The sequence below is a fragment of the Myzus persicae genome, unplaced genomic scaffold (assembly GCF_001856785.1).
Source record: "Myzus persicae strain clone G006 unplaced genomic scaffold, MPER_G0061.0, whole genome shotgun sequence".
Classification (NCBI taxonomy): Eukaryota; Metazoa; Arthropoda; class Insecta; order Hemiptera; family Aphididae; genus Myzus; species Myzus persicae.
The window spans coordinates 195,123-222,183 of NW_019103872.1; the positions used below are offsets into that span (position 1 = coordinate 195,123).

The 27,061-nt window shown below is 29.2% G+C and overlaps 2 protein-coding genes across 6 annotated transcripts; one reads left to right on the forward strand and one right to left on the reverse strand.

Moving 5' to 3' along the window:
* On the forward strand, positions 1 to 27,061 carry LOC111035707 (ATP-dependent DNA helicase Q5-like). Of its 5 annotated transcripts, none has more exons than XM_022317431.1 (11): positions 1 to 301; positions 22,917 to 23,035; positions 23,130 to 23,254; positions 23,346 to 23,510; positions 23,576 to 23,755; positions 23,836 to 24,024; positions 24,081 to 24,192; positions 24,257 to 24,629; positions 24,704 to 24,823; positions 24,898 to 25,087; positions 26,900 to 27,061. In XM_022317431.1, exons 1-11 carry the CDS (start codon positions 279 to 281, stop codon positions 26,966 to 26,968), a joined length of 1,665 nt encoding a protein of 554 aa, XP_022173123.1. In that variant the 5' UTR covers positions 1 to 278; the 3' UTR covers positions 26,969 to 27,061. The 5 variants fall into 5 exon arrangements, with proteins under 5 accessions (XP_022173123.1, XP_022173122.1, XP_022173126.1 ...); XM_022317430.1 differs by lacking the exon at positions 1 to 301 and adding an exon at positions 3,167 to 3,297; XM_022317434.1 differs by lacking the exon at positions 1 to 301 and adding an exon at positions 16,959 to 17,117.
* LOC111035708 (ribosomal RNA processing protein 1 homolog) lies at positions 8,808 to 16,150 on the reverse strand. Its single transcript, XM_022317435.1, has 7 exons — positions 15,896 to 16,150; positions 14,371 to 14,450; positions 13,547 to 13,855; positions 13,299 to 13,484; positions 11,167 to 12,735; positions 11,009 to 11,097; positions 8,808 to 8,923 (listed from the first exon to the last, which is right to left on the reverse strand). The coding sequence occupies exons 1-6, from the start codon at positions 16,050 to 16,052 to the stop codon at positions 11,014 to 11,016; spliced, it is 2,385 nt and encodes a 794-aa protein (XP_022173127.1). The 5' UTR covers positions 16,053 to 16,150; the 3' UTR covers positions 8,808 to 8,923; positions 11,009 to 11,013.

Sequence of the window (27,061 nt, forward strand, 5' to 3'; positions counted from 1 at the left end):
TCGCAGTAGCGACTCGGTCACCGTCAGCGTACTTCAGATATGGCTCAATACACCATGCCAACTTGGTGTCCTATTGTGTACACATATTCGAATCCGTCTAGGAACTATTTGCGAAACCGTTTCTTTGTGAATACCGCAATAAAGGCATTACCGTCAAGTCGCGAAAGTGATGTGTTAACGTAGTGTCACCTGCCACCACCTCACACCACATCACGACCGGCTTACCGCGCCCGCAACCACCGCCGTAGCCGTGTCGAATTGGCTACCCGCAGAAGAATATGCACCTCAAGTCATCGAGAAGGTAAACGTTTTCTTTTGACGCCGACACATGCCGCGGATTAATCGCTTATATTATGATACATATTATACTATATATAGTATTAAGATATTAAACCAGAAGTGTGTTTTCACGTTAGCTAGGACTCTTAAGTTAGGATTACGTAATAAGTATTCTGATACAAAGGGGAAAAACCGCGCGATCGAGAATAACCGTGATGCGGCAACGGGAAGCAGTGACACAACGTGCCGCCACTCCGCCCAACGCTTACCTTCATCCCACGGCACTACTACCGAAAATAACGCAAGCCAAAACTAGTTGCCGCCGCCGCAGTCGATACCGTGACCCAATTATCCTGGGTTATTCTACTATAATTGGAACTCACCGGTGCCGCCGTCACCAGCTGACCTGTGCTTACATAATAGTAAATATTTTCATACGTGTTTCCGTGAACATCGCGAGAAATTTGCGTATCCCTGCCAAATTTATTTTCCGAACCTCTCCACTGCACCGCACAGCAAGCACAAGCCACCGACCACCCAACAATAAATGTATTGACCGTATTTGTAATAATATAAATACCTAAATTAATATTACACGATGACTGGTAAAACGATACAACAGTAGACAGTGATTGAGTTACGTAGCGAGTGTTCGCTTAAAACATTGTTCATTTCATTTTTCAAACATGTTTCATTCAAAAATCAAAATGCTGATAAGTCGTATTAGTTCTTTTCTGAGTGAAATGTGCACCAGCAACACTGAACACTATACAGAAAGCTAGATTTGTAGAGTTATAACTCATACTAGTATATGTATTTATATATCCCATACCGTCGACGATAAACGATAATAATAATTGATATTTCATAACTATTTTCGTCGTGAGTAAATCGAACTGGTAAGTAATAATATTATCGTATATTAAAATAATTTTAAAGTTATTAGTAAAAGATATAAGCAATAAGCTATGAATAGACAATTTTACGGACCTAATAACCGATATAAAATATAGTCCATAAATGTTAAATATATAATATTGTTATATGGACATAAGGTTGAAGTATTAGCATGACGGGCCGGTATTTTTATTTGACAATGATTACCAATAAAAACTAATTAAGAATCAAAGGAATAAAAAAATAGTATTCAATAGTAAAAAAATCCGTAGATTAATGTTATAGTAACCGTTCGAATACTTCTAAAATAAAAGTATTTAAAAAAGTATTCGATGCGGAAAAAAGTATTTGAATACATTACTTTAAAACTTTACAATACTGTGTATTATAATAATATATAAATAGCCGAATAGAGCTCCGATGTCTATATATTTGCATGTATTTACTAGCCGATAGCACTGTATGTCTGTATGGTGTAATAGCATGTGCTTTGAACAAAGTATGTTTGATGAAAAAAACTACGAAAAACGAGAATATTTTACTACCTATACGGTGATTTTTTGTGCATAAGCTTTTTTTTGAGAACATAATTTATGATATTATTGAGCAGGGATGACAAATCCAAATCTAGTTCTAATATCTAATAATCTAAAATAAGTATGTTTTAATCGCTTTTACCTCTATATTTTAATTGCTTATTAGTGGTTATAGCCGCTATGGGAAAAAATGAAATAATGCTTACCAGTTTTTTTTTTAAATGTCTGAGATTTGTTGCCAAACATTTTCTCTTACAAGAGTGTTTTTATACAATTTGTTTTGCAAATCAAACAAACCAAGATGATTGCTTACGAGTTCAGCCAGTTTCATATCCACTCCTGGTGTAAACGGCACGACGTTTAACCTTGGTGACATTTTCCTTTTCAAAAATTGACAGACTAGCTCGCGGACACCTGTATAACCAGGACAGCTCTCGGGGAGGTCAATTTGTCTCAGCCGCAGCAACGATCTCTTGTATTTAATAACACCTGTATTAGTAAGGTGTGGTTGAAATTTGAATCTCGCCGCGCGCATAGGAATCGCGTACGGCAACTGCACAGCAGCCAAACAACGGTGCAGACCCGCGGTTTCAAACACCCGTCGGCCGTCACCCGTTCCGGGATCAGTTCGTACATACGAGAGTTACCAGTCAAACAAGTCGTACGTGTACAATGCAGGCGGCGCTCAGCCGAACACCGCAGCCACATCGCCGCCGTGAACGACCGACCGTTTTTCACGTGCAATACACAAGATGAGTACGCGGCCGGTCAAACAACAAACGCGTCCCACTAGAGATCAGTATTAATACCATACGACCAGTGGCGAAACGAACATGATCTTTGAGAAACAGTTGATATGATTTACTAGATATTTTTAATATTTAGGGGTGTGTGTTCAATATGAATCTAAGAAAATAATAACTAAATAATAATTATCGTAGAAAAATAATAATAATAATGTAATAGTACTTGTGTTCATTATAAATTGTTAGTAGGAGGGTGGGTGGGTTCTGTGTCAATTTCAATGCAAGGTCATCACTACCCGAGTTTTTCGGAACAAGGGCTAAAGAGTAAAGACCCTGTTGCCTACCGAGATGTTGCGTGATATTTACGATTTCTAACTGCGAAATGTTAGCCAGCCAATGAAAGCGCTAAAATCCTAGGTAGGTTAGGTAGATCTAACTCTAACAGATATTAAAAGTAGAACTATATCGTTCAGAACTCCAAACGTTTGATCTTAATCTACGTATTGGCAGAAACCAACCAATTTATTAAAGTTATATTTATTTGTGTGTATATTATTGACAAACTTTTAAAAAATCAAAAATATTAAACGATTTATGAAAATTATGTATACCTTTGGTGGTTATGTCATACGTTGGATATAACAGGTATACAATATTAGATGAGTGCTTATGTTCTACAATTTTTGGCGCCAATGATATGTAATTTATGTACTTTTGGCGCTTATGTCATACAGTCTAATTTTGAACGTGTTCAGGCGGCTGTGGGTGAGTTGCGGCAAGACGTGTCGTTTCCGGTGTTGGAGAGCGGTGAATTTCGGCCCGATAATATTTTTGCAGAGGTGAGTTATAGCACGGGTAATGATCATTACTTTTGTACCTATATATATTTATTTCCTATGAACCTGGTAGATGTGGTGTTGTATATACTAACGAATAACTCGATGAACGAAATGTTCAATACTTATGGGGACTGGGGAGCATTGAACTCTATACGGTATCGATTTTTCATATAGATATTAATGATGGGAATTTATATCTTTATATAATATAATAAAGATAATATTTATCGTTTTATTGTATTCTCCGCCGTATAACTTAGATTAATTACGACAGTCGGATAATTTCAAATGGCAAAATAAAAATTGTCAATGCGTATTCAGTCTGAAATCAATTGCTTTGTTTGTAAAAATGTGTATCGTTTGTATAACAGTTCTTATAATATATTATACGTAACTATTTGAATACAATTCGTCATGCAATGTGTAAATAGTAATATTAATAATTAATTTAGTAAACTTATATACCATGTTATATTATATATGTATATTTATGTAATATATACATTATACATTATTGTATGGCCGTGATTCGTACGTCCCTCTCATAAGCCTGGTTGAGGAATTGGATAATGTAAATGTCACAGATCATTCAAGATATAGAGAAGAGTTCGAAAATATGAATTTTGAAGCCGTCCCGCAAGCCGAGGAAATGGCGAGAGTTCCTGCATTAAAATTATGTGCCGATATTGCGGTAAATATCGATATTACGGTATACCGTTTCATACCGGTATCGAATCTAATTCTGAAAGTACCAGCATTCAATCACACTCACACTAATTATCATTGAAGACTAGCACTTATGTCATGGACGGCTGCACCGAAATAAAATTGCATGTTGGCCATATTGCCTAAATATAGCCCCTTAGTAAAAACACACGAGCCGCCTCTTAAGCACGCCTACCAGCTGTAAGCCTAAATGGGTGTTTTTGAAGGTGGGTTAATGAAAACGACGGATCGTCGTGTACAAAATGAATTTTTTCAGCTCGATAATTACTATCGTCTAATATCATGAAGCGGGTCCGTTGCTTGTGGAGGCTACCCATATGGCTAATCAGTTTCTCAGAAAGTATTATATTTAACGCTAGATATTATATGCAATAAGACGTGACTTGATGACCGTTCCACGATACTCGATGATCACAGGTGGTCACATCCACCATCGCCACGCGGGTGTTAAACGTAGACGACTGGTCTTTTCCTTGCGAATCTATTCTGGAGCTATTGTAATAGGTACTGTGTACAAGTAGGATCATCAGTAGGAGTGGGGGAGGGGGGAATTATAATTTTTATATTTTTTTAGTATTTAAAAAAAATTTATTTTGCTAATGTATTTTATTTCAAAAAATATTCGATTTGATACAATTATAATATTATCATTGATCGACAGACAAAAGAAAAATGATAAAAAAAACATTATTAACCATGGCAAATAGATCTATTATGTCATGATATTATTTATACTATAATTCGTAAGATTGAGTGTGTGGAGGCCCTCTCTCGATAATAGTCAAAAGTGCATTGCTTAGAAGTCTGGGAAATAAAGCAATATCAAAAATGGACATGTCTTGGTAAGAAGCTACTCGGCTTGTAGCACAGAACAATAATGTATTAATTATGTTTGTAGAGATTAGTCTAGTGAGAAAACTAACAGTTTTTAAGCATGTTAGTATTAATTATTCCGATGCTCGATCGGCTCCTCTAAGATACCCAGCCATCACCAGTAGGTTGTTGGGACTTTAAAATATTGGCTACTCGTTATATTGTGATAATAAGAAAGCCTATAAGTAATATAATTGACATTATATTAAATAAATGATAGAAATATCCTTGAGTTTTTGCCCCTCGTTATTAGAAATCTTAGTTGAGGAATTATTATTAATAATTTTAAAATTATTGATTTGAATTTATATTTTTTAATATTTCATATGCTTAGATATATGCAATAAGCCGAAAACAATTTGAGTACAATGTGGTATATTACAGCAATAAAAATTTGATGATGTTAATGATGAATGAACATACTTCAAATGTACCATAAATTCATCAAGTTCAATAAATAAATATTTACAAATAAAGCAAATGAAATCCATTGTTAAATGAATGGAAATATTTTTACAAATTTTTATACATAAATTTATTTATTTTTATTTATTTTTATTTATTTATTCAATTTAATAATATCACCGAAATATTAGTTTGAAAAAAAACATTAACATTATTAGAATTACAAGACACTACTACACACTCATTATGCATATCATAAATAAATTTCTATAGAAATGTCCAAACTAAAACAGATTAAATCAGACACTGTAAATTGCGCACTTGGAAAATTGTTTAAACATGTATCTAATGCTGTAATTATGTTAGACAATTTATAACAGGTGTTGAGACAATATACATAAAAAAATCTTTTGTACTATCAATGATGTCAACTCCAGCAATGCAAATGAATTTTTGCATTTTTTCTTTTTTTTTGCAAGCTTTGTAAAATTTGTGATTAAATTCGAACATGTAAGTCATTCATTAAAACAACTTTTAATAAGAAAAAAGTTTAGGCATCAGAAATAAATGTTCCGACTGTGTGTATTGTTTGTTAGTAATAGTAACTATTTCACATGATTTGGAAGTTGGAACCAATTAAGCATTCATTGAATCTAAAACTAAGTGATTTCTGGTTTCTGTAAAAGCAAAAATAAAAATAGTTAGGTACTTAATTTAATTAATTAAGAACATAGTTTAAATGTTGTACCAATATCTGTTTCTTTAATTTCTATTAAACTCTTGAACAATGATTTGCTGTATCCATCTTCTATATCATTAACAGATAAATCTTAACAATTAATTGATCCCACTTCACAGGCTGTGAGTTTTCTTTTGAAGGATAAATATGATTAAAATCAACATCAATCTAAAGTAAAATCAACAAAAAATAATGTTATACACAAAGTTATATAGGTCTTATATGGGCTCTCTAGTTATTACTTATTATTACTTATCTATTATAAACTACCAAGATGAACTTACAGGGTGATCAAATCAACACCCTCTCACCGATGTACGCCCACTGGATGGGTATTTTTTACTACAGATGAGACTGGCCAGATAGGGCGATGTTGGCAGTTGATATCCAAATTTTATCATTTATGATTGGCAGTCAATCATAGTATCATATATGAATGTTTCAAATATTTATATTATATTATTATTCTGTATTCATAATATTTCATACAAAGACAAAGGAATGTCAATAAAAATTATTCGCATAGGAACTTGTATTCAAATATATTTATATACTTATGTCCTCCTTTTAAATTTGAAATACATTCCTAGCCGCCTATGTACCTCTCATTGTCATTTGAATGATTTTAAAAAAGCGTAGGCAGTTATGTTTTTGCATGATTTAGTTGTATGCCTAAGCCCATTGTAAATAAATTATGAAGGTCAATCGATCATATGTAATGCTTTGCCTTTTTATCTACATATTGCCAATTTTCCATCTATTTTTTAAATACCTATCTACCTATAACCTATATTTACTTTGTTGTTCGTGATTTTGATTTAATGATTTCACAACACTAGTATTAAATTACTGTAGGTGATCAAAACAATTACTTACTATTATTTTATAAATAAGTGTTGAAGATTATTATATAAATTCAACCAAAAACTCTAGTATCTAGTATTCAGTTTTAAAAATAACTATAGAACTGCACAAAGGTGGCGCTGAACTAAATTTTACTAGGATAGCTGATGAAATCCAAAAAGTACCTCTCTGGCTACCTACACACACAGTTAAAACAGAGCTGTGGGGAACTTCATCACCAACACACCCTCTAAACTGTATACAAAAAATGTTTCTTTTATTAATTCAAGGCTCGGAAGTTATTGCACTAAAAAATTAATTTTTAGCACTTAAATATGCACATACAAACATTAATTTAAGCGCTATAAATTGCACTAAAAATTAGAAAATATTCAAAATAAAATTTTCAACAAATTTTTTTAAACATGAAATTCAAGATATATTTAATTTTACAGATTTTTTTAAATATGAAGCACGATAATACGACGAATTTGATGATAAACAAATAGTAAGATGTGGCTGACATGATTTTAAAAATAAACAATTTATTGGAAGGTTAAATTTTGGAATTGTCCGATATAATCAACAACGGTCTATGGCCGTTTATTTCAGATGCGTACCATCTTAACATAAAACAATTTGCGTTTGTTCACATATTGGTAGGCGTCTGTTTGGTAGGTAATTTAGTTTTTAAAAATATGCCCATAAATATTATTTATAACTCTAAATATGGAATCTTTCAAATGTCAAATATAAAATTTAAACATAAAGTATTCAGTTATTTATATATGAATTATAATTTATATTTTATTTTGGTAGATATGTCATTTATTAGGTTACAGACTACAGCTGAGTTACTTTATTATAAATGTTATAGAGTAAAGGTAGATTGTATTTTTCCTAAATACAGAACTATTCACTTTTGAACTCAATTACTTATTATAAGTACATATATTATTTTTTTCATTATTCAGGTATGTGACTCAATTTGTTTGCATCGTATTGCGACCATATGTTTAAGATAATTATTGCTCCACATATTTCATCGGATAATCATGAATTACAACAAAAATAAGAAGAGAAAATCCCCAAGAGAAAAATACATTCTTAGAGTATACTTACTTAGAGTAATTGTTCCAAAGAGCTAATATTTCCAAATGTATCAGTTAATATATATTTAAAAATATAACATATTAATATATTAACATATGTTAGATTAGCAAATTAACTGGTACAGTTTTTTTTTGCATATTCTAAAAAGTTTAAACAAGCCTTTTAGTTTTTAATATAAAATTAATATGGTATTTTTTGAGAAACACGTTTTATATTAAACATAAAATTATTTAAAAAACTTATGCTAAAATGCATGAGAATAAAGACAATCATTTAAAAAGGTTGTATTATATTTAAGAAATCGTCAATATATTCTTAAATATAAATATTTTTTAATCTTATATAGTTTTTGACAAGGCTAATCCTCAAATAACCACTACCATCGACTATTACATTTAGTAATATATTTTTTTTTTAATTCATGGGACACATTTTTGTTTTGTGTTGAAAAATAAATCATATATTAATATTATATTAATTTAGTTGAATAGTGCTTATCTTATAAACACCAGAGTAAAAAATAATTCATTGACAAAGTGATCAGAATTTATTTAAATTACAATAAATATCTTTGGGTTAAAAAAATTATTTTAAATTTTAAAGTTATTTCAACTGTTAAAAAAAAATTAAGTATATACAAATGGCTACAATTTGAGTTTATAATTAATTCTAAAGTAATTTTAGTTATATTAATGCAAATAATTAGCTAAATCATAAAATCATCTTAAATAGGACAAATTTTCTTATACAAATTGGAAAAAAAAACTAACTAACTTAAAGAAAAAAAAAAATGAAAGTTATAATTATTTTATCAATTATGTGTAATATTTATATTGAAGCTGGCAATTGGTTTTAATCTTCTTTCTTGTCATTCTCAACCGCTGAAGATGAAGGCAGTGGTTCGACATCCACACTACTCACTTCCACCTATAACAAATATTTTAAATAAAACAGAGGTACAATTATAAAAAACAAAAATTGATGACTCGGAGCAGAAATCATTGGGTAAAGCTATTGAAATAGTCGATATACCTATAGTCACAGTGAAGATTGTAAAAATCATCAGAAAGCAATAATATTTGAATATTAAAAACATTTAAAACATTTATTTTAATTTTAAAACAAACCATCATCAAATGAGAGGTCCTCATTTTGAGTAACATGATACGTCTTAGAGGTGCTAGGAATATGAAGGTATTTTGAAAACGACTAAAACGAGTTGTATGAGAAGGGACTCTTAAATTTTATTTGGGATAACAAATATGGAGAGTCAATTTGGTTGGTTATTTAACAGTGGACATATTTTTAATTAAATTTTTTCTAGAAAAATTGTCATCAAAATCTAGTAACTAAGAGTTATATACAAAGAAAACAGATTACTTGTAAAAACTGTCTCATTTTGAAAAGTAATTGTAATAGATGGCTACCAAAAAAGTAATATTTTAATATTTTCATTATTTTATTGATATTGTTAAATAAAAAAGTGTTTAAAGTTGTTATTTTTCAGAATATACTCGTTAATCTTATTTTCATGCTTATTTCAGATCATATTTAACGTTTTGAGTGAATAATTGAATCTACCATAACAGTTGAAAGTACAGTACTAGCATTGGCACAAATAGCATAAGTTGTATAGGTGGACTGAAGTCCTCCCTTTTAATATGGTTAGTAAAAATAATATACTGATTATCACATCTTTGTTATTACATATTTTATACCATAATAAATTAAGTTCCAAGTCCAATGACATTTAATATCCATGAAATGATCATATCATAGATATTGAACATATTGTGGATTGACCTAAAATTGTGATGATAATATGTATTATTTTATCAATGTCGTTGAACTTGGAACTTTATTTGATATGTTATAAAATGTGTAATAACGATAACGCAGATGTGATAAAAAGTCATTATGTAACTACAAAATTAAGTTTTTTCATTGACACGTATCATCAATATTAAAGTACCAGAATCCTAAAAATATCAATAATTTGAATGGATGAAAAAATTGAATGTAAATATTATTGTCCTTCATAAATCATGATATTATTTCCAAACGCATTGTTCTTTCTTTCAAGGACCTTGTCCACTAGTTTCTCTTTCTAAGCGCTGTTCATTAGATAATAGGTGTATGTCAGGGGTAGCAAATCTTTCTCGGGTCAAGTGCCAACATATTGTAATCAAAGTATTGTAATACATTCATTCAAAATCGTGTTTACAATTTTTGAATCATCTTAGAGTGAAATTATATAAGCACTATTCAATCTTCTTTTGTAGATAAAAATGGATCTATTTACAACTCATATAGTGTTTCAACTGTCATAGCAGTATTCTACAAGTATATTTTCTAATAATAACGTTATTTTTATATTTATGTAAACGTTAAAATATAATGAATTTTCAAATGGAGAACGAGCCAGATAAAAAAGATAGTAGATGACTATTCCCCATCCATTTAATACTATTAATCATAATAATACACTTGATTATAAACTGCTACAAAAATAATACATCTAACTAATTATAGTCTATAGGTATATCATTATATTAAGACTAAATTGTATTTATTTATACAAATCATAATTTTGTTTTTAATTATAAGAATAATTTAAGATTGAACTGTTGGTAGTCATTAGTCTAGGCTTCTAGAGTTTAGATTTTGAAGCAATAAAACATGTTAAGAAAAGCACTTACAATAAACCAATTAAGCTCTAAAAATTCAAGAAAATGACACACGACAAAAGGTTGTCAAGAAATGAAATGAAACATAACAATATGAAATTTAATGAGTCATATCCTTGAAACACATTATATAATATAAAAATAAATATTAAACTAACAAATGTGTTAATGCAGAACATATTTTGAAAAAAATGTTACAAAATGTTACTTAAAAGCGAGCAAAGTATCTAAAAAACCAAAAAAGAATAGAATTCCAAAAAAGTAAAAAATAAAAACATTGAATTTTTTTTCAAAATTGAATTCTGATACAACAAACATTTTTTACCTCGCTCAACATTGGCAGAAATCATGTTTAATTGACAGCCGAGGACTTCTTCTAAGAGAACCAAAACCATTTTCATAGACCTCATTTCGCTACAATAAACACAAAAAATAAATCAAGTTAAATTTGAAGTAATAACATACATAGATGTTTTGACTTACCACTTTTTCATGTGCCTTAATCAAAATTTCTTTAGGTTTTGACATGCTTATTTCTTCTTTTGCTATTATTTTCCTACGTTTTTGCACAACTTTTGTAGCTGAAGTTTCATGCATTTTTCTTTTAGGTGTACCTTCATTTTGTCCATCGGGTATTTTCTTGGAAATTATAATTGTTCTTCGTCGCAATACTTTGTGTTCAAAATTTGGACTTTCAGAGCTTTTGGGGCTCTTGAAACTCTTCTCTGGTGTAATTATAGATGTTAATGAAATACGTTTTAATATATTACAAAATTTGTTGCTTTTTGAATCAATTGAATGATTTCCATTAGGGGTTGAAACATTTTTCTGAACTTTTGTTGTTGTTTTTTGTGGAGTCTCTAAACCTTCAACTTTAAATCCAGCAGGCACCAAAAGAGGTGACCTTTTAGACGTAGACTTTCCATTGTCTACAGATACTGACCAACTATTTGTATGACTCTTGTTTAAGGCATTAGGTATACCAATTTTAATGTAAAGGGAATTTTGTTTGTTAATATTTTTCATATTTGATCCATAATTGATTTTTAAATTTATTCTTTTACATATGTGCTTATTGGAATTACTTTCTTTTGGAGTTGAATCAATTGTAATAGATTTTGAATTTGAGGTTGAAAACTTTTTTGAAATTTTTGTTGGTGCTTTTTCTGGAGTCTCTAAAACTTCAACCTTAAATCCAGCAGGCACCAAAAGTGGTGCCTTCTTTAAAGCAGACCCTCCATAGTCTGTAGATACAGACCAACTGTTATGAATAGCATTTGATACTTTAGGAGTACCAATTTTAATGATGGGAGAATTTTGTTTGTTAATATTTTTCTTGTTTGATCTATCATTGATTTTTAAAATTATGCTTTTCCTTTTGAGTTTAATGGATTTACTTTCTTTTAGGGATGAACCAACTTTGATAGATTTTATCCTTGGGGTTGAAAACTTTTTTGACATTTTTGTTGGTGCTTTTTCTGGAGTCTCTAAAACTTCAACTTTAAATCCAGCCGGCACCTGAAGTGGTGGTTCATCATCATTCATACACACAGTGTTAGTGCTGTTGTTTTTTGTTTCCTTTGATACTTTCCATGATCTATGTAAATTGAAATCCTTGTTTAATGTATTGGCATTATTAAACTTTCTGACTTTCCACATAAATTTTCCAATTTTTCCACGTTCTTCTACTATTTCACCCATCTTATTAAATTCTTTAAGACTTTTATGTACATTAACTGCACGGCCATTTTTTTTACTCTTAGAATCAATTATTTCCAATTGTTTGACTCCTTCGTATACCATTTTAGATACATATTTTTTCTTTCTTTGCTTTAATACTTGACTATTTAGTTTCAAGTCTTTTGGCTTACAGGGTTGGATACTATCTCTCAAACAGCTATAACATTTTATTGATTTAGTTAATTCCAACGAACACTTTCTGGTAAAATCAACTTCAGTTACATATTTATTCAAAACCTTTACTACGTCTTGAGGATTGAACTCGATGCAAGTCATTTTTAAGTCATTGTATGATTTGCCTGGTTTACCAATCTAATGTAAAATATTGAAATTAAATTAAGTTATGGAACTACAATATTATTGACACCTAAATAGATTAATTTAAATTAGTGATTGAACAAACTGATAGAAATTTCAGGAAAATGTTTAAACTTAACTATACATCTGGCACAATTCTTAAATCAAACCATGAAATGAATCTTATTTAGGTTAATATTATTTGTAAAACTTCAATTATTTTTAAATATAAATTAATAAATACAAATAAAAGTACATAATTATGTATAATATATTATATAATTAGCATTAGTATTTTAAATAATACATTTTTTTTTAATATCCATGTATTTAATAAACTATACAGCTATTTTAAGTTGAGATAAATACTGATTTAATAGGACAATTATAAAATTTATACCTAAAATTAAATCAAAAACTATTTTTCTAAATTCTACAGTCAAAGATTAATAAGATATTTGAATACTTAGTTTCAGCTTTTTTTTTTTTTTTTAAAGAGGTTGGTTTGGGTTTTTCCAATCACTAATATAAATATAATAAAGTAAATAGAGAAAGAAAATAGTTGTTTAATTACTCACTTTTCTCCGAGCTTGAAACTTGGCTCCTAACATTTTCTTAACTTCAAATGGTAGAGATAGAAGATTTATAAATACATTTTGGGTAACTTCTCTTCTTAACATAAAATCATTGAGCTCCGAATTGTAACTTAGGAATGAATCTAAAATAATGACCAATGATTCATTTGGCATTATTCCTCTACTTACCTAAAAAGATATATTAACACAATTTTAATAATTATGTACATAAAAACCAAAAAAATACATACTTTAGCTAGTTCTTCCAAGAAAATGTCTTGTAAACGAATTCTTAAACTAAGAGTGAATGATTCGAAGGCTGTATATAGAACCTCACTCAATTTAATCATATTCTCAAAATTCCAATCACAAATGAAAAAGGTAAATAGAAATTGTCTTAAACAACGCCTCACCAATATCATACATTTATCAATATGATGCTGAGTTGTTGACAAACACTCATCTTTGATGGTCATAAAAAGTGCATTTAAAAATAATATTTTTCCTTGATAAGAAGTACAACTATGGATAAGATAACTTATCTTTTCCATAGCACTTCCCTGAAAATGTTAATTTAAAATTGTATTAAAATATAATACATACTTATATTATAATAATTGTATTATAATAAATATTTGTATAATAAACATATATTATATCTAAATAAAAGTGTCTATTATTTTGTCGCATTTTCTATCACTGAATTTAGTGATTCAACTAAGATGCTTCATAATACACTAGGTATAAGCATAGGTCTTACAATATTATCAGGTCTAGTTGAGACTATATTTCAAGACATTTATTATTACAGAATATTAATATTAATATTATTATTAAGTAAAATATAATAATATATATTTAATATTTTATTTATGACAAATAGTTTTGAATGATTATTATGTTTTTCTATTGAAAAATAATATACTAAATAATAGAATTTTTAAGTGGTAATTACTGATTTAAAATGCTCAAAAATAACAAATGATGGATAATTGATAAATATTCTGAAATAAAAAGTATCTAATGTCAAATTTATAGATGTATATTTCCTTAAGATACACAAAATATTATTTACTTGAGGTAGTAGTTCATCAGACTTCCACATAAAGTTAATCAATCCTCTCCATATCATCAAATAATCATTCAATTGAAATGCTAAAAAAATTCATAAATTATAATTAGTATTAAATATCAACTAAAGAAATAATGTTTATACAGTTTCCAAATTTCAACAACAAGATACAATAAAATCAATGTCAAAATATATCAATCTTTCAGCTAGTTATAAACAAGCTAAGTTAACAACAGAAAAAATTTTGGATTTAAGGGGGTGATGGCTGCTACAGAAGATAGATATGTTTTATCACGCTGTAGAATACTATCTCAAAAATGAATACCAGTGATATATGGGAGCAAAAACTATGTGTTTATGACTGAAATTAAAATCAATTTATTTTACATTTGACCTTGGGTCAAGTCAAGCACAACAGTCTTACATTTCTCTTACTTCCCATTATGTAACATATAAATTCAAGCTCAAAAATAAAACTCTCGGCTGTTCCTAATTTTCAAAAGACCCTACAAGTAATGCCATACACAATAAAATTAAAAATATGGTTACAGAATAAAATATTTAAATTGAAAATGGTTACTGGTTACTCAAATATATTTATTATAATATTATAATATATATATTTATTTTGTGACAATATTATTTACACAATAATAGGTATAGTTTAACAATTATTAATTTAATTTTTATTTAATAATTACATGTATTACTATTTTATTATTTATTAATAGTTCAATACTTTGTGGATATTAAATTTATGTTTGGTATTTTAAATAAAATACTCAAGAAGTAAAGACAATGAGTTAACAATAAAATATTAACTTATAGCTTTAAATTTGCTTATAAGGTTTACAAAACTTAAATAATTTATTTTATTTTTTTGATAGTAAATGCAAACAACCGGTGACAATTTTTATTTGTTACAATATATGCATTATATTAGAGATATGTATAATTTTAAAACCTGAACTAAAAAATAAAAAGTTAGAATCAATAAGACTTGAATAAAATACAATTTGATAATAGTATTCAATTGGTTATTACTTATTTTGGTTTAACATAAGACTATAAAGTTTGATTTGACATTTAATTTAAAGTTTTAAAAGTTAAGATTAGGTTCAGTTTCGTAATGAAATATATGGTACAGGTGTGGTTTGTTGTTGAACAAAAATTTGGGTTCAAGTTTGATATCATATGCATTGTTCGGTTCGACATGCGATTAAAAAGTTCATTTCATTTTGAGACCATATTTTGGAGTTTCACCCACCCCTAATTTATTACTTTTTAGGAAATACAAACATTTATATTTTTTAATTTATTGGTGCTTAAACCAGAATTTCATTTATTACTGGCTACATGTTTTACAATTTATTAACACTTTCATGACAAGATATACTAATTTTTAATTCAAAGCTTGTTAATATTCAATACATATTTCATTAGTAAGTCTTAATCCTGTATAGAGTTACATAATACAAATAAATAATAAATATTAAAATAAAGTTAATAAAGTGTAAATATAACAAACCATCACTCGTGTCTCCAGTATGTTCCAGTAACAGTCGATTAATTAGTGCTATACCGTCATTTCTAGTTTCGGGATTAATTGATACCAATGATAGCCTCGTAACTTCTATTTCTTTTGCCACCAAATCCATAAGATCATCCGGAACTTCAGTAGCCATTTCTCGTTCTAAAGGATTTGTTTAAATTTCTTGAAAGTCGTCTCAACTGATACAACTTTATTGAAACTGAATTGACTCTAAACAATGTTCTCAACACTTATGAAAATAACAATGGAAATCATTAAATAATAAAAAAATATAAACCTTAAGTTTAAAAGTAATAACACGTGTGTTGCACACTTGCATGAATAAAATACAAACTATAAAGTCTAGCTCTTGATAAACGTTTTATCACAACAAGCTAATACGTTTACAACTTCACCTTATTGGGTTCACAACTATAATAATGTATTTAAATTTACTGGTATAGGGAAATCTCATGATTGGTAGTGTGGTGCGCCACGTCATACGACTCTGTGCACGCACTCTGGTTGTTCGCCTCAACTGGCTAGGGTAGCTTCACCCTCCCCTACCCAGTCAAGATACCGGCAGACATCGCGATATATAAACAAGCCACGAACACCTGACCAACGTCCTCAAGGACTCCGGCCGGTCAAATATTTTGTGCTTCCCGCCAAAATAGATAGTCTTATATGCTATCACCGAAAATTTTTCCAAGACAATAAGAACAAATTATTTGTAGTTTTGTGAAGGGGGGTACTACTCAGTATTTACTAGTTTGTCAGAACTCCACACAAAAAAAATATACCAGTACGTGTGTGTTATATTAACTTACGAAAATAATTTGACTTAAAATTTGTACGTTGGCATAAATGATAAATTATTGTGATGCAATGTTGGTACCAAGGTGGATGGTTGGTACAATGGGGGCAAATAACCTGTGGCTGACGCTGGTCTGTATCGAGGCGCGCATTCTATGCATTTCATGATATTATGACAATGGAGTTTTCCTGGATGCTGATGTAAACCATAATTTGTGTTTACCACCTGTTAGACGTCTGTTGTCCTTTCTCCGTCTGTCTGCTGCTGTACGGTGTGTTATTGGATACTTATTTGGAATACCAGTCATATAGTTCAAATTAATAAATATTTCGATTGAATTATCTGAGAGCTACAACTAGTATTTTCATTTTCTATCGCTGATCGCCAACGTATTGCGCAACGGTAAGGCATTCTGTCCAACAATACAGTAAGTAGTACTTTAATGTAAAATTTATGATGCAATTATCGTATTTATGTTGTATAATAAGTATTTAGTTATAGTACTATTTAGTATTTACCTTTACTATTTTTACCCCCAATGGTCTAATTGATGTAAGACGACTCCCCTATTTTTTGTCACTGGAGTAGTAAAAATACAACACTTTAATTATTAATTGCTTTAACGCGCTGCTTACCATTCAAATCCTGCATTTGTCATTTGGTAGTCTACATTCATTGTTGGTGGGTCGTTAGTCGTGACTCGCTACCGTTATCGGTACCTACTGTGATCACTGATCATTAAACCTGTCGTGTGTACTCAGAATTTTTGGCCGATGTTCCTTTCGTCGTCCCTTTCGCGATTGCACTCTGATTTCATCACAACGTTATCGGCTGTGCGATCACCCATATCTGTATTATTATTATGATTTATTACTCTATGGTGATACCCAATTTGTTATTTATGTGCCATACACAGCCACACAGGGTGTTGTAAGGCACTGGCACCTATTGTTTATAGCTCGACAACATTAACCAGTCAATAATTTCGTACACGTTGTCTCGTTTTTAACCGCATCAGCTGTACGAGACGTATCCGTACATCGTAATACAGTTATTATGCTATCATGAGCTATGATAATATTTGTATGATATTCTTTTTAACTAACTTTCATGGCTTCACCTGTACGGCCAATCCCAACTTAAAAACATAAAATTATGAGCTCGTGTTTTTATTGCTTCGGCGTTTGTCCCCCGCCATACGCGGAATCGGATGAATTTTCAGATGTGGATCACATCCGTGAAATGTGTTTGCTTTTGTCCTCATGTATTCATAAAATTAAAAGTACCTCTTAATATTTTTATTTCATATTTTATTTCTATTGATCTGTAAAAACAACTAGGCAGCAAATTTAATTATAGTTTAAGTATACATATTTCAATATTTGAATATTTCTTTAAAATATGATAAAATATAAATATTTTAATATCTTTAGTCCACGATTTTAAATTTCAACTTGACACCATTGATGATTGACCAATGATCACTACTGCAAGGTACCTAATAATAATGACTAATCTTAATTTATTATCATATTATATAATGTAGGGATGCTGAAAAAATTACATTATATTATTCAAATACATAAGCACATTCATGTTATTTGCCGAATACATAAGAAGTTATCTTGATATTGGTGTTTAATTATTATTTATGACTATAATAAATTCTAAAATCTTCCAGTTTGCTCATATTGATATTTTTTCATTATTAGTTCATACAAACTGACAAAAGTATGTACATAGCCATAATTAAAGGTACAAAATATTGTACACATACTGTAGTATAATTAGCTATATCAATTTTTTGTAATAATATTTTAAATGTATCACCGACTATTGTTTTGCTACCATCATACATATTATACTTCATGTGTGCTCAATACATTTTTAATAGGTTTACCCACAAATTACATATAACACATTTTTTTAATTGAGTTTAACAGTCACTTAATCATTGCATATTGAACATCTATCTTAATTATTGGGATTACTTGAACTAAACTGTTTCAGTCACAGACAAACAGTATAATCATAATTTATAAACACCCTGTATCTGATTACTATCATCGTACCCATTTTATACAGTTATTAATGTTATTCATCAAAAAATCGATACTCTTCTAGTTGCGCCCGCCACTTACTAAAATGTATATTAAAATGGTATGAAAATTATTTAGAGCATTTATCATACTGTACTACTGTAGTTATAGATTAAATGTGTTCCGCTGTCACCAGTAATATTTCTATGAATAATAATTGTGTTCTGCAAAAAAATAATGCCTTTGAATCATCAAACATATCACTAAAAAATTGTTGAAAATACATGTTTTTTATTTTAGTACTTACGGTGAATCCAGTTAATTATATTTATTGAAGTACAGTACCAATACAGTACCTGCAGTTATACCTTATATCTCATATCAATAATTTTACTATACGGATTTCACCAAACATAATTTATCTTAAAATATCTAATAAGTGAATTTCGCACAAATACCTAATGTATAATTTTTGTACCTTTTTTATCTGCAGTAAACACATTTTGTAATAATTTCCAAATGCTTAAGCAAATTGACTGGGACACATCTATCCTCACTCTTCAGTAATTCAGAATGATATTGTAATATATTTTACAATGGACATTTTTAACTCTAATAAAAGTAATTGTTAATTGTATTATAAAGGATGTTATTAATGCATGTTATTAAAAATACTGAAAAATGTTTGACTATTTTTTTTTCTTTTTGAATATATTTTATATCATATTAATTGTATATTTTAACTTGGCTTTGATTTAAATAAATTTGGACCCCACTAATCTTGCACTGATTATGTTCAAAATAAAATTATTAAAATGACGATCAATTTAATTTTATAATACATTCCAATTATACATCCATGTTATTATTACATACAATTTAATTATACATATAAAAGCAATTAACTGAACATGAATATGTGTGTATTATGCAAATATGCAGTGAATGTGAACGCATTTTATTTTCTGAACACTGCACTTGGATACTTGACCAATATTGGGGACGCTATACCCAAGTGTTGTCTACATCCATAAACTACTGGGTTTTGTTTTACTTGAGTTTAAATTGTGGCTCTTAAAAAATAACTGAGATCACAACAAATGTTTGGATTTTTTTTGCATTAATGAGAAGAGTTATAAGAAAAATCACAAAAATATACTAGAAGATAACAGTTATATAGTTGTCCATGTACTATATTTAAAGTTATATATCTGTATTCTGTGGAGAAGATCGAGAATAAAATTTAGCTACTAATTATAGGTAAGATTCTTAGATCATATTATAGGTATTGGCTATGTCACAATATTTGAAGCACATATTATAAGTGATGAATCTCTAGTTGAGATGTACTTTTTGCACTGGTGTGTGTATATTTATCGCTTATTTATTCAAATAGCTACATTCTCTCTGGAAATTTGTGAGTGACAACTGGTGTGATAAAGATGCAACGATTACTCACTTGTTCGCAGATAATGCATCTCAATAAGAGACTAGTTCAAATTCTTTATATAGGAGAGATAGGTTATGTGTCCATCCATAAAGTATAAAAGCATTTAAAATATTTTTTTTACAATTTTAAGTGTACATAATGGTAAACCACTGCCTGAAATGTATGTACAAATGCCTACATAGTCTGAATTTTGGTTTTAGTTTCGGTTTTCAATCAACTTCTACACTTGCAAGTCTTATGCATCCATATATTAATGTGTCTATGTTTTTGTACAACCTTGTTTTGAAAATTTGGTATATAAATTACTTAAATTATTGGAAGATATATAAAACCATTAAAGTATTTTAAATAAAAGTTCTCTCTTTTTATAATATTGATAACGGTTCATGGAGATTTTACATAATACTAATATATATATTATATATACCAATCTTGGCCAAACTTTGTTTGGTAAAGATCTACTAAAAATATATTTCACCTTTGAGGATCGACTTTCATAGAAAAATGTTTTAGTCATACAGATAAAACTTATCTATAATTTGTTCACTATAAACTCGATTAACTTTCGTATGAGTATCCCTAAAAATAAATTCTAACATGATCGACTTTGAAATTGTCCGCAATTGACCATTTGGCCGCCCCTGACATATACTGTATAGTACTAAAGTGTGAAAACAATTGAATTAAGCTGTTGTTTTATTATCTACTGTAAATGTTCTAGTCTCTAGAATAAACTAACAGATAATCATAGAGCGCTGTGAAGTCTAATAAATAAGATATGCAGGTACTTTATAGTTATATAATATGTGCTTACCTGTGGAATAATGCACATAAATATATGACATTTTTATCATAAAGCTGTATGTATTTATAGAATTAAATATGTTGGTATATTTTAATATATGATTGAGGTTTATCGAGAAAACATGTTTGCAGAAAATATAGGTATGAATGATAATTAATAATTAATAATAAATTAATTAGTTAATAGCTATTAAGTATTACTTATTTTTGTTTGGCGACTAATGAATAATGATATAAAGTTTCTTTTGGAAAATAACTAAGTTAGTAAGATAAGTGGAAGTTTCCATGTAACTTTTAATTTAACTGAGTTAAAAAAAAAAATTAAAATAACTATATTCTATCAACTTAATTTAACTCAATTAAAAATGATCATTTATTTGCCCATTCTTGCTATTTCATGTGTTATTTATTATTTCATTCACTGTGCCATTGGACTATGGCTGTTAATGTATATCAATTAATTAATTAATTAAATAAACATACCTATCTAGCTTATTTATTAGTCTTCACAGTGCTCTATGATTACTGGTCAATGTATCCTAGACACGGGAACATTTACAATAGACAATTAAACAGTAGCTTAATTAAATAATTGTTTTCACACGATACAGTATACAGTATACATATCAGTATAATGTAAAATCTCCATCAACCACGAGCAATGAAAAAGGGAACTTTTATTTAAAAGACTCATTGTTTAATATATTTTTTTATGATCGAATATAATAATAAGTAGTATATTATAATATACACACAAATTTTTAAAACGGGGTTGTACCAAAATCGAAGACATATATGGACTGTGCAAGAAAGAAAGCTCAATGTTAAAGTGGATTGGTTCAATTTTTTTTATATTAACGTATTTATACTTACAATTTTTTACAATCAAAATATAAAAATACTTGCTTAACTGTTAAACATGTCGGGGGGTTGTGGGAGGTGGTGGGCGTGGGTGGTCCGAACCCCTAAGTCTCCCTCCGCAGTTACGGCCTCGACCATTGTTAATGTTAATTTTATGTAAAAGGTTTTTTTATAATATTATATCAGCTGTCAGATACATTGAAAATTCAAGATAACAAAACCGTTTTGATATCTACTGGCGGGGTCTTATTGATATCCGAGGACAGCACGGACTACCTATGACAGTATTACTGTCTGTGGTAGACAGTAATATCGATACTGTTTGGACAGCATAACGCTGATAATGGTGACTCGTATTTCTGCGCATGCGGGTAAACCTCACCGGTGTTAGTGCGTCGTTTAACAGCCGCGTAATTTATTGTATCGAATAATATATTTCCATCGTGATTCATGAATATGTCGACGTATATTATCTTCTTGCAAGTAGGTTGTAAATAATATAATATGGACTATCGTGGGTGAAATCATGACAACACATGAGTACGTATCATGTATTTATGGTATTGTATTTGTCAAGGGTGAAATATTGTAAAACAATTATGTCGAACGAAAAATGTGAGTGTACACTATTAATATTAATGGTACTTGTGATGCCATCGCTGTCAAAGCTCCACTCAGCCACGCTGGCCCACAGCTGCTGTAAATGCTTCGTCAAATGATACGATATATATAGAGTCTATAATGGTTTGTAGTTTGTACTACAACTTACCATGCACCACTATCGTTACTTCTCGAGCGCTTCTATCGATAGTTAAACAGTAATATAGTACCTCGGTATATTCAGTCGACTATCTTTTATCTTTCGTCATGATATTGATTGTTGAATTGTTTACTGTTGTAGACGATCTGTTTCAATTTGTTTTTTTTTTTGAGCTCGCACGTTGCACAAATATTCGATTACATTATAATAATATTGTACTGGCGAACGATTGTACCATATGCATCGTTGTCTGTATAATTAATAACCAATCATTTTTTTCCCACCAGGCGTAAGAATATAATTGACATGGACATCGAATCACTGTTAAAATACTTGCGTCAATATTTCCATCACTCCGACTTCAAAAACGAAAAGCAGAAGGAAGCTATCTTAACAATATTGAAAAGTAAGTACTTACACTGAATTAATTTTGCTATTGGGTTATCCTATTTGATTAGGTTTCATTTATGGTTTTTTAAATTTCACTTACGTGTTTGTAGGAAACACAGATGTTATCGTGTCGTTTCCGAGTGGTCATGGCAGGACAATGTGCTACCAACTACCCTCTTTAATTTATTCAAAGAGAATGACAATAGTGATCATTCCTCATGTTGTACGGATAATGGTGAGTGTCAATAAATTATCCGACAAAAATTGATGGTATTAAATATGTAGGTATGTAAGTAAGTAATAACTAATAAATATTGTTTTTGTAGGACCAAGTTAATAGATTGAGAAATTTGGAAATTCATACTGAAGTTATATCTACATTAACAACTGCTGATGAAAAAATACGTATATATGGTGATTTACAATCTGAATTTAGAAAAAGCCACTTTCTTTATGTGACTACCGATCAAGCTTCAACTACAGCCTTCAAAGTCAGTCAATATAATACTATATTAAATAAAATCGTTACTATGATTGATCTTGATTTTCTTTTCAGCAATTGTTGTCTCATTTAGTACAAACTAACAATTTATCATATATCGTTATCGATGAATCACATTGTGAAAACGAATGGATTTATGGTCAAAAGAATTATGATTATCAACCACTGGGCATGTTAAGAAGAATGTACAAGGAAATTCCATGGATTGTGGCTACGGCTGCAGCCGGTCTTGATGTAGATAATAAAATATTAATTATTATTGATGTAACTTTTTCAATTTTTTTAAATATCATATAATATTATATTATAAATAGGTTATTGATTTCATGAGGAGGGCTTTACACATGAAAAAGGATCTTAAGACTTCTATACGGTTTTCGATTCCATGCCACAGACCTAATTTATTTTATGATGTAGTTCAAGACAATATCAATGGAGTTTCTGTTCCTCATTTAAAGAGCTTCATTGACAAATATTTAACTGAAGAAAATATGAATCATAGAGTAAGTATTATATTTTTACAATAGACGCGTGTTAACTCTAACATATTATCTTTTAGCCTGACTCGGAAAAACCTTCTGGATTAATATTTTGTAAGAATCGAGAGGTTACTGAACAGTTAGTCAAAGATCTAAAACAAAACGGTATTTCGATTGCTGCTTATCATGCCGGTAAATACATTAAATATGTTTAATTTAATATAAATATCCTACAAACTATTTTAATTTTAAACAGGGCTAGAGGAAGCTGATGGTAATGCTGTTAAAGACTCGTTTATGAAAGGACATTATCAACTTCTTACTGTCACCAGCAGTTCTGGAATGGAAATTAATAAAACGAATATAAGATTAGTAGTACATTGGGGCTTGCCGGCTAGTGTGCCCGCATATTATAAGGAATCAGGTCAAGCTGGAAAGGACGGTAACCCAGCACGATGTCGAATCTACTTAACAAAGCGAGCCACATCATACTATAATTCAAAAAATGAATCTATTATGGCTGATGCAGTGACTGAAATCTGTACTGTTCAACATATAAAAAAATCATCAAGAAGTTTCCTTGTGTTTCTTCATTCTCGTTATATGAAAGATTACTGTGAAGGCTTAAAGTATGATATATGATTGGTACCTATAATATTGTATATAATAATATTATTTATTTAATATTTGTTTGTTAAAATAGGTGTAGACACAGAGTTTTTTCTGATTATTTTGGAGATGAAACAATGAAGTGCATTGATAAATGTGACATATGTTTCCTAGTGTCTCGTGGCTTTTATGGTGGACACAATGCTATTGAACAGTATATTACATAATATTTTCATAATTTTAACGCTATATAAAAAAACTAACTTAATTTGTCAAATTTTTATTTAGAGAAATGCTACAAAAGGGGATGAGTACTTACATCAAAAATATTTGCGCAAAATATCAAGAGTTACAAGAAAAAGATATGCTTACAACTACATATGCATTAGATATAATGAAGGTCTGTAATGAATTTGGGAAATCCTCAAATTCAGACAACCCTAAAGCTACACAAACAACTGAGAAATCTGAAGAAGCGGTAAGATCAAATGATTAATCATTTTATTAAGTACATATAAATGTATTAAATAAGATTTTTTTGAAAACTTAAGTTTTTTACAACTTAAAATTTAGTTTAATGTATCCATCTTAAAACATCCCCTTGAAACTAAAACTCTGTCAGACTCGGATAGCTTTTCAACCTAATTGTAACAATCCTCTCAAAATTACATGTGTCCCAATTTCGAAAACAAAACTTCCTCTGGCCCAAAAAATGTTTGCAAACTTACTTTCTAGATAACCCTCATACATTAAGTGGTTCTAAAGCATTTTTGTAAGTAGACCCTCACACAATTGGACCATTTTATATCAGTATAGATTCCACTGTTGCTAAACATTATGCCAACAGTATTTGTATCTAAAATATTTCGAAATTCCTTGGATATAAAAAAACATTTTCTGATTTTTTATTGTTAATTGTTACAATTAAAATATGTGATACCCATTTTAGATTTTGGTCAAATATTAAGCCTAAATATGAAGTGAAGAGTACCCTTTTTAGATTAAATTCATTTCTTTTTAGATTACAATAATTTATATTCTTTCCACAAAAGCATCTATTTATGTGTAATATTAGAATAATTTTCTTTGGAAAATATGTATCAATATTGATTATAAATATGGTATTTTTAAGTACACATATAGTATTTATAATTAATGATATTAGTAAGGAAAAAATTTATTAACATGAAATTATAGAGATAAATCAATTTTTGAATACTAGGTATCTATTTACTGTTACTAATTTTAAATTTACTTTCGTGTCAGCCTCTCACCAATTCTCAATATCAAAAAATAATACTCTATCATTAGTGAATGCTAATATAACTCCATTTTCTATCTAACTCAAGAAAATCGCTTCTATAAATGGAAAAAGGAATAAGTCATAAAATTGGTTTTTTGCTTTATAACTTATCTTCTTGTTGGAAAATTATTGATTTTTTCATTTATTTTTACTGATTGTAGCTTATTATGCAGATAAGATTTAAACAAAAGTTAAAAAATACTTCTTTCTACCTATTTTTTTTTTTTAAATTAATGAAACTTATGTAGTTAAATTTTTGATCATTTTTCTATTATTTTAGTGATTGCTGAGATTACCGATGTAGAACGATAATTCAATATTTCTCTTAAAGCTTTGGAGACTTCAAATTAAAATAAAATAAAATCAATAAAATCTTTATAATGTTCTTAAGCTAGTCCGAGTTTAGAATACAGATCTATAATCTGGAATCTTTAAACTGTTTTTGACTCTGGTTAATTTGTACATGCCTAACAAAGATATTTGAGATTTGCTTGTTTTGTGTGGGGCATACCCCATTTAGCTCACAACTATTGATCCAAAATTTTCTATTTATTTAACCGGCCTGCTCTTGCTAAACAAAGAAAAAATTTAACTAAAAATATGTTCACGGTTAAATAACCAATCAAATTGACTCTCCATATTTGTTATCCCAAATAAATTTTAAGAGTCCCTTCTCATACAACTTGTATTCAAAATACCTTCATATTCCTAGCACCTCTAAGACGTATTATGTTGCTCAAAATGAGGACCTCTCATTTGATGATGGTTTGTTTCAAATTAAAATAAATGTTGTAATTGTTTTTATTGTTATATTCAAATATTATTGCTTTCTGATGATTTTTACAATCTTCACTATGACTATAGGTATATTAACTATTTCAATAGCTTTACCCAATGATTTCTGCTCCAAGTCATCAATTTTTGTTTTTTATAATTGGACCTCTGTCTTATTAGCAAAAATTCTAATATTTTAAATATTTGTTATAGGTGAAAGTGAGTAAAGTGGATGTTGAACCACTGCCTTCGTCTTCAGAGAATGACAAGAAAAAAGATTAAGACCAATTGCCAGCTTCATTATAAATATTACACATAATTGATAAAATAATTATAAGTTTCATTTATTTTTTTGTTAAACTATGTATTTTAATT

Bases quoted from the DNA above. Each gene is read 5' to 3' on its own strand.
- LOC111035708 (XM_022317435.1), bottom strand. From the start codon at position 16,052: ATGGCTACTGAAGTTCCGGATGATCTTATGGATTTGGTGGCAAAAGAA. The intron at 14,451-15,895 runs GTTTGTTATATT...GAATTTTTTTAG, and splicing joins TACTGGAGACACGAGTGATG to CATTTCAATTGAATGATTAT. The intron at 11,098-11,166 runs GTAAGTCAAAAC...TGTTTATTGTAG, and splicing joins TTAAGGCACATGAAAAAGTG to CGAAATGAGGTCTATGAAAA.
- LOC111035707 (XM_022317430.1), top strand. From the start codon at position 3,182: ATGTCATACAGTCTAATTTTGAACGTGTTCAGGCGGCTGTGGGTGAGT. The intron at 3,298-22,916 runs GTGAGTTATAGC...TTTTCCCACCAG, and splicing joins CCGATAATATTTTTGCAGAG to GCGTAAGAATATAATTGACA. The intron at 23,511-23,575 runs GTCAGTCAATAT...TTTTCTTTTCAG, and splicing joins CTTCAACTACAGCCTTCAAA to CAATTGTTGTCTCATTTAGT.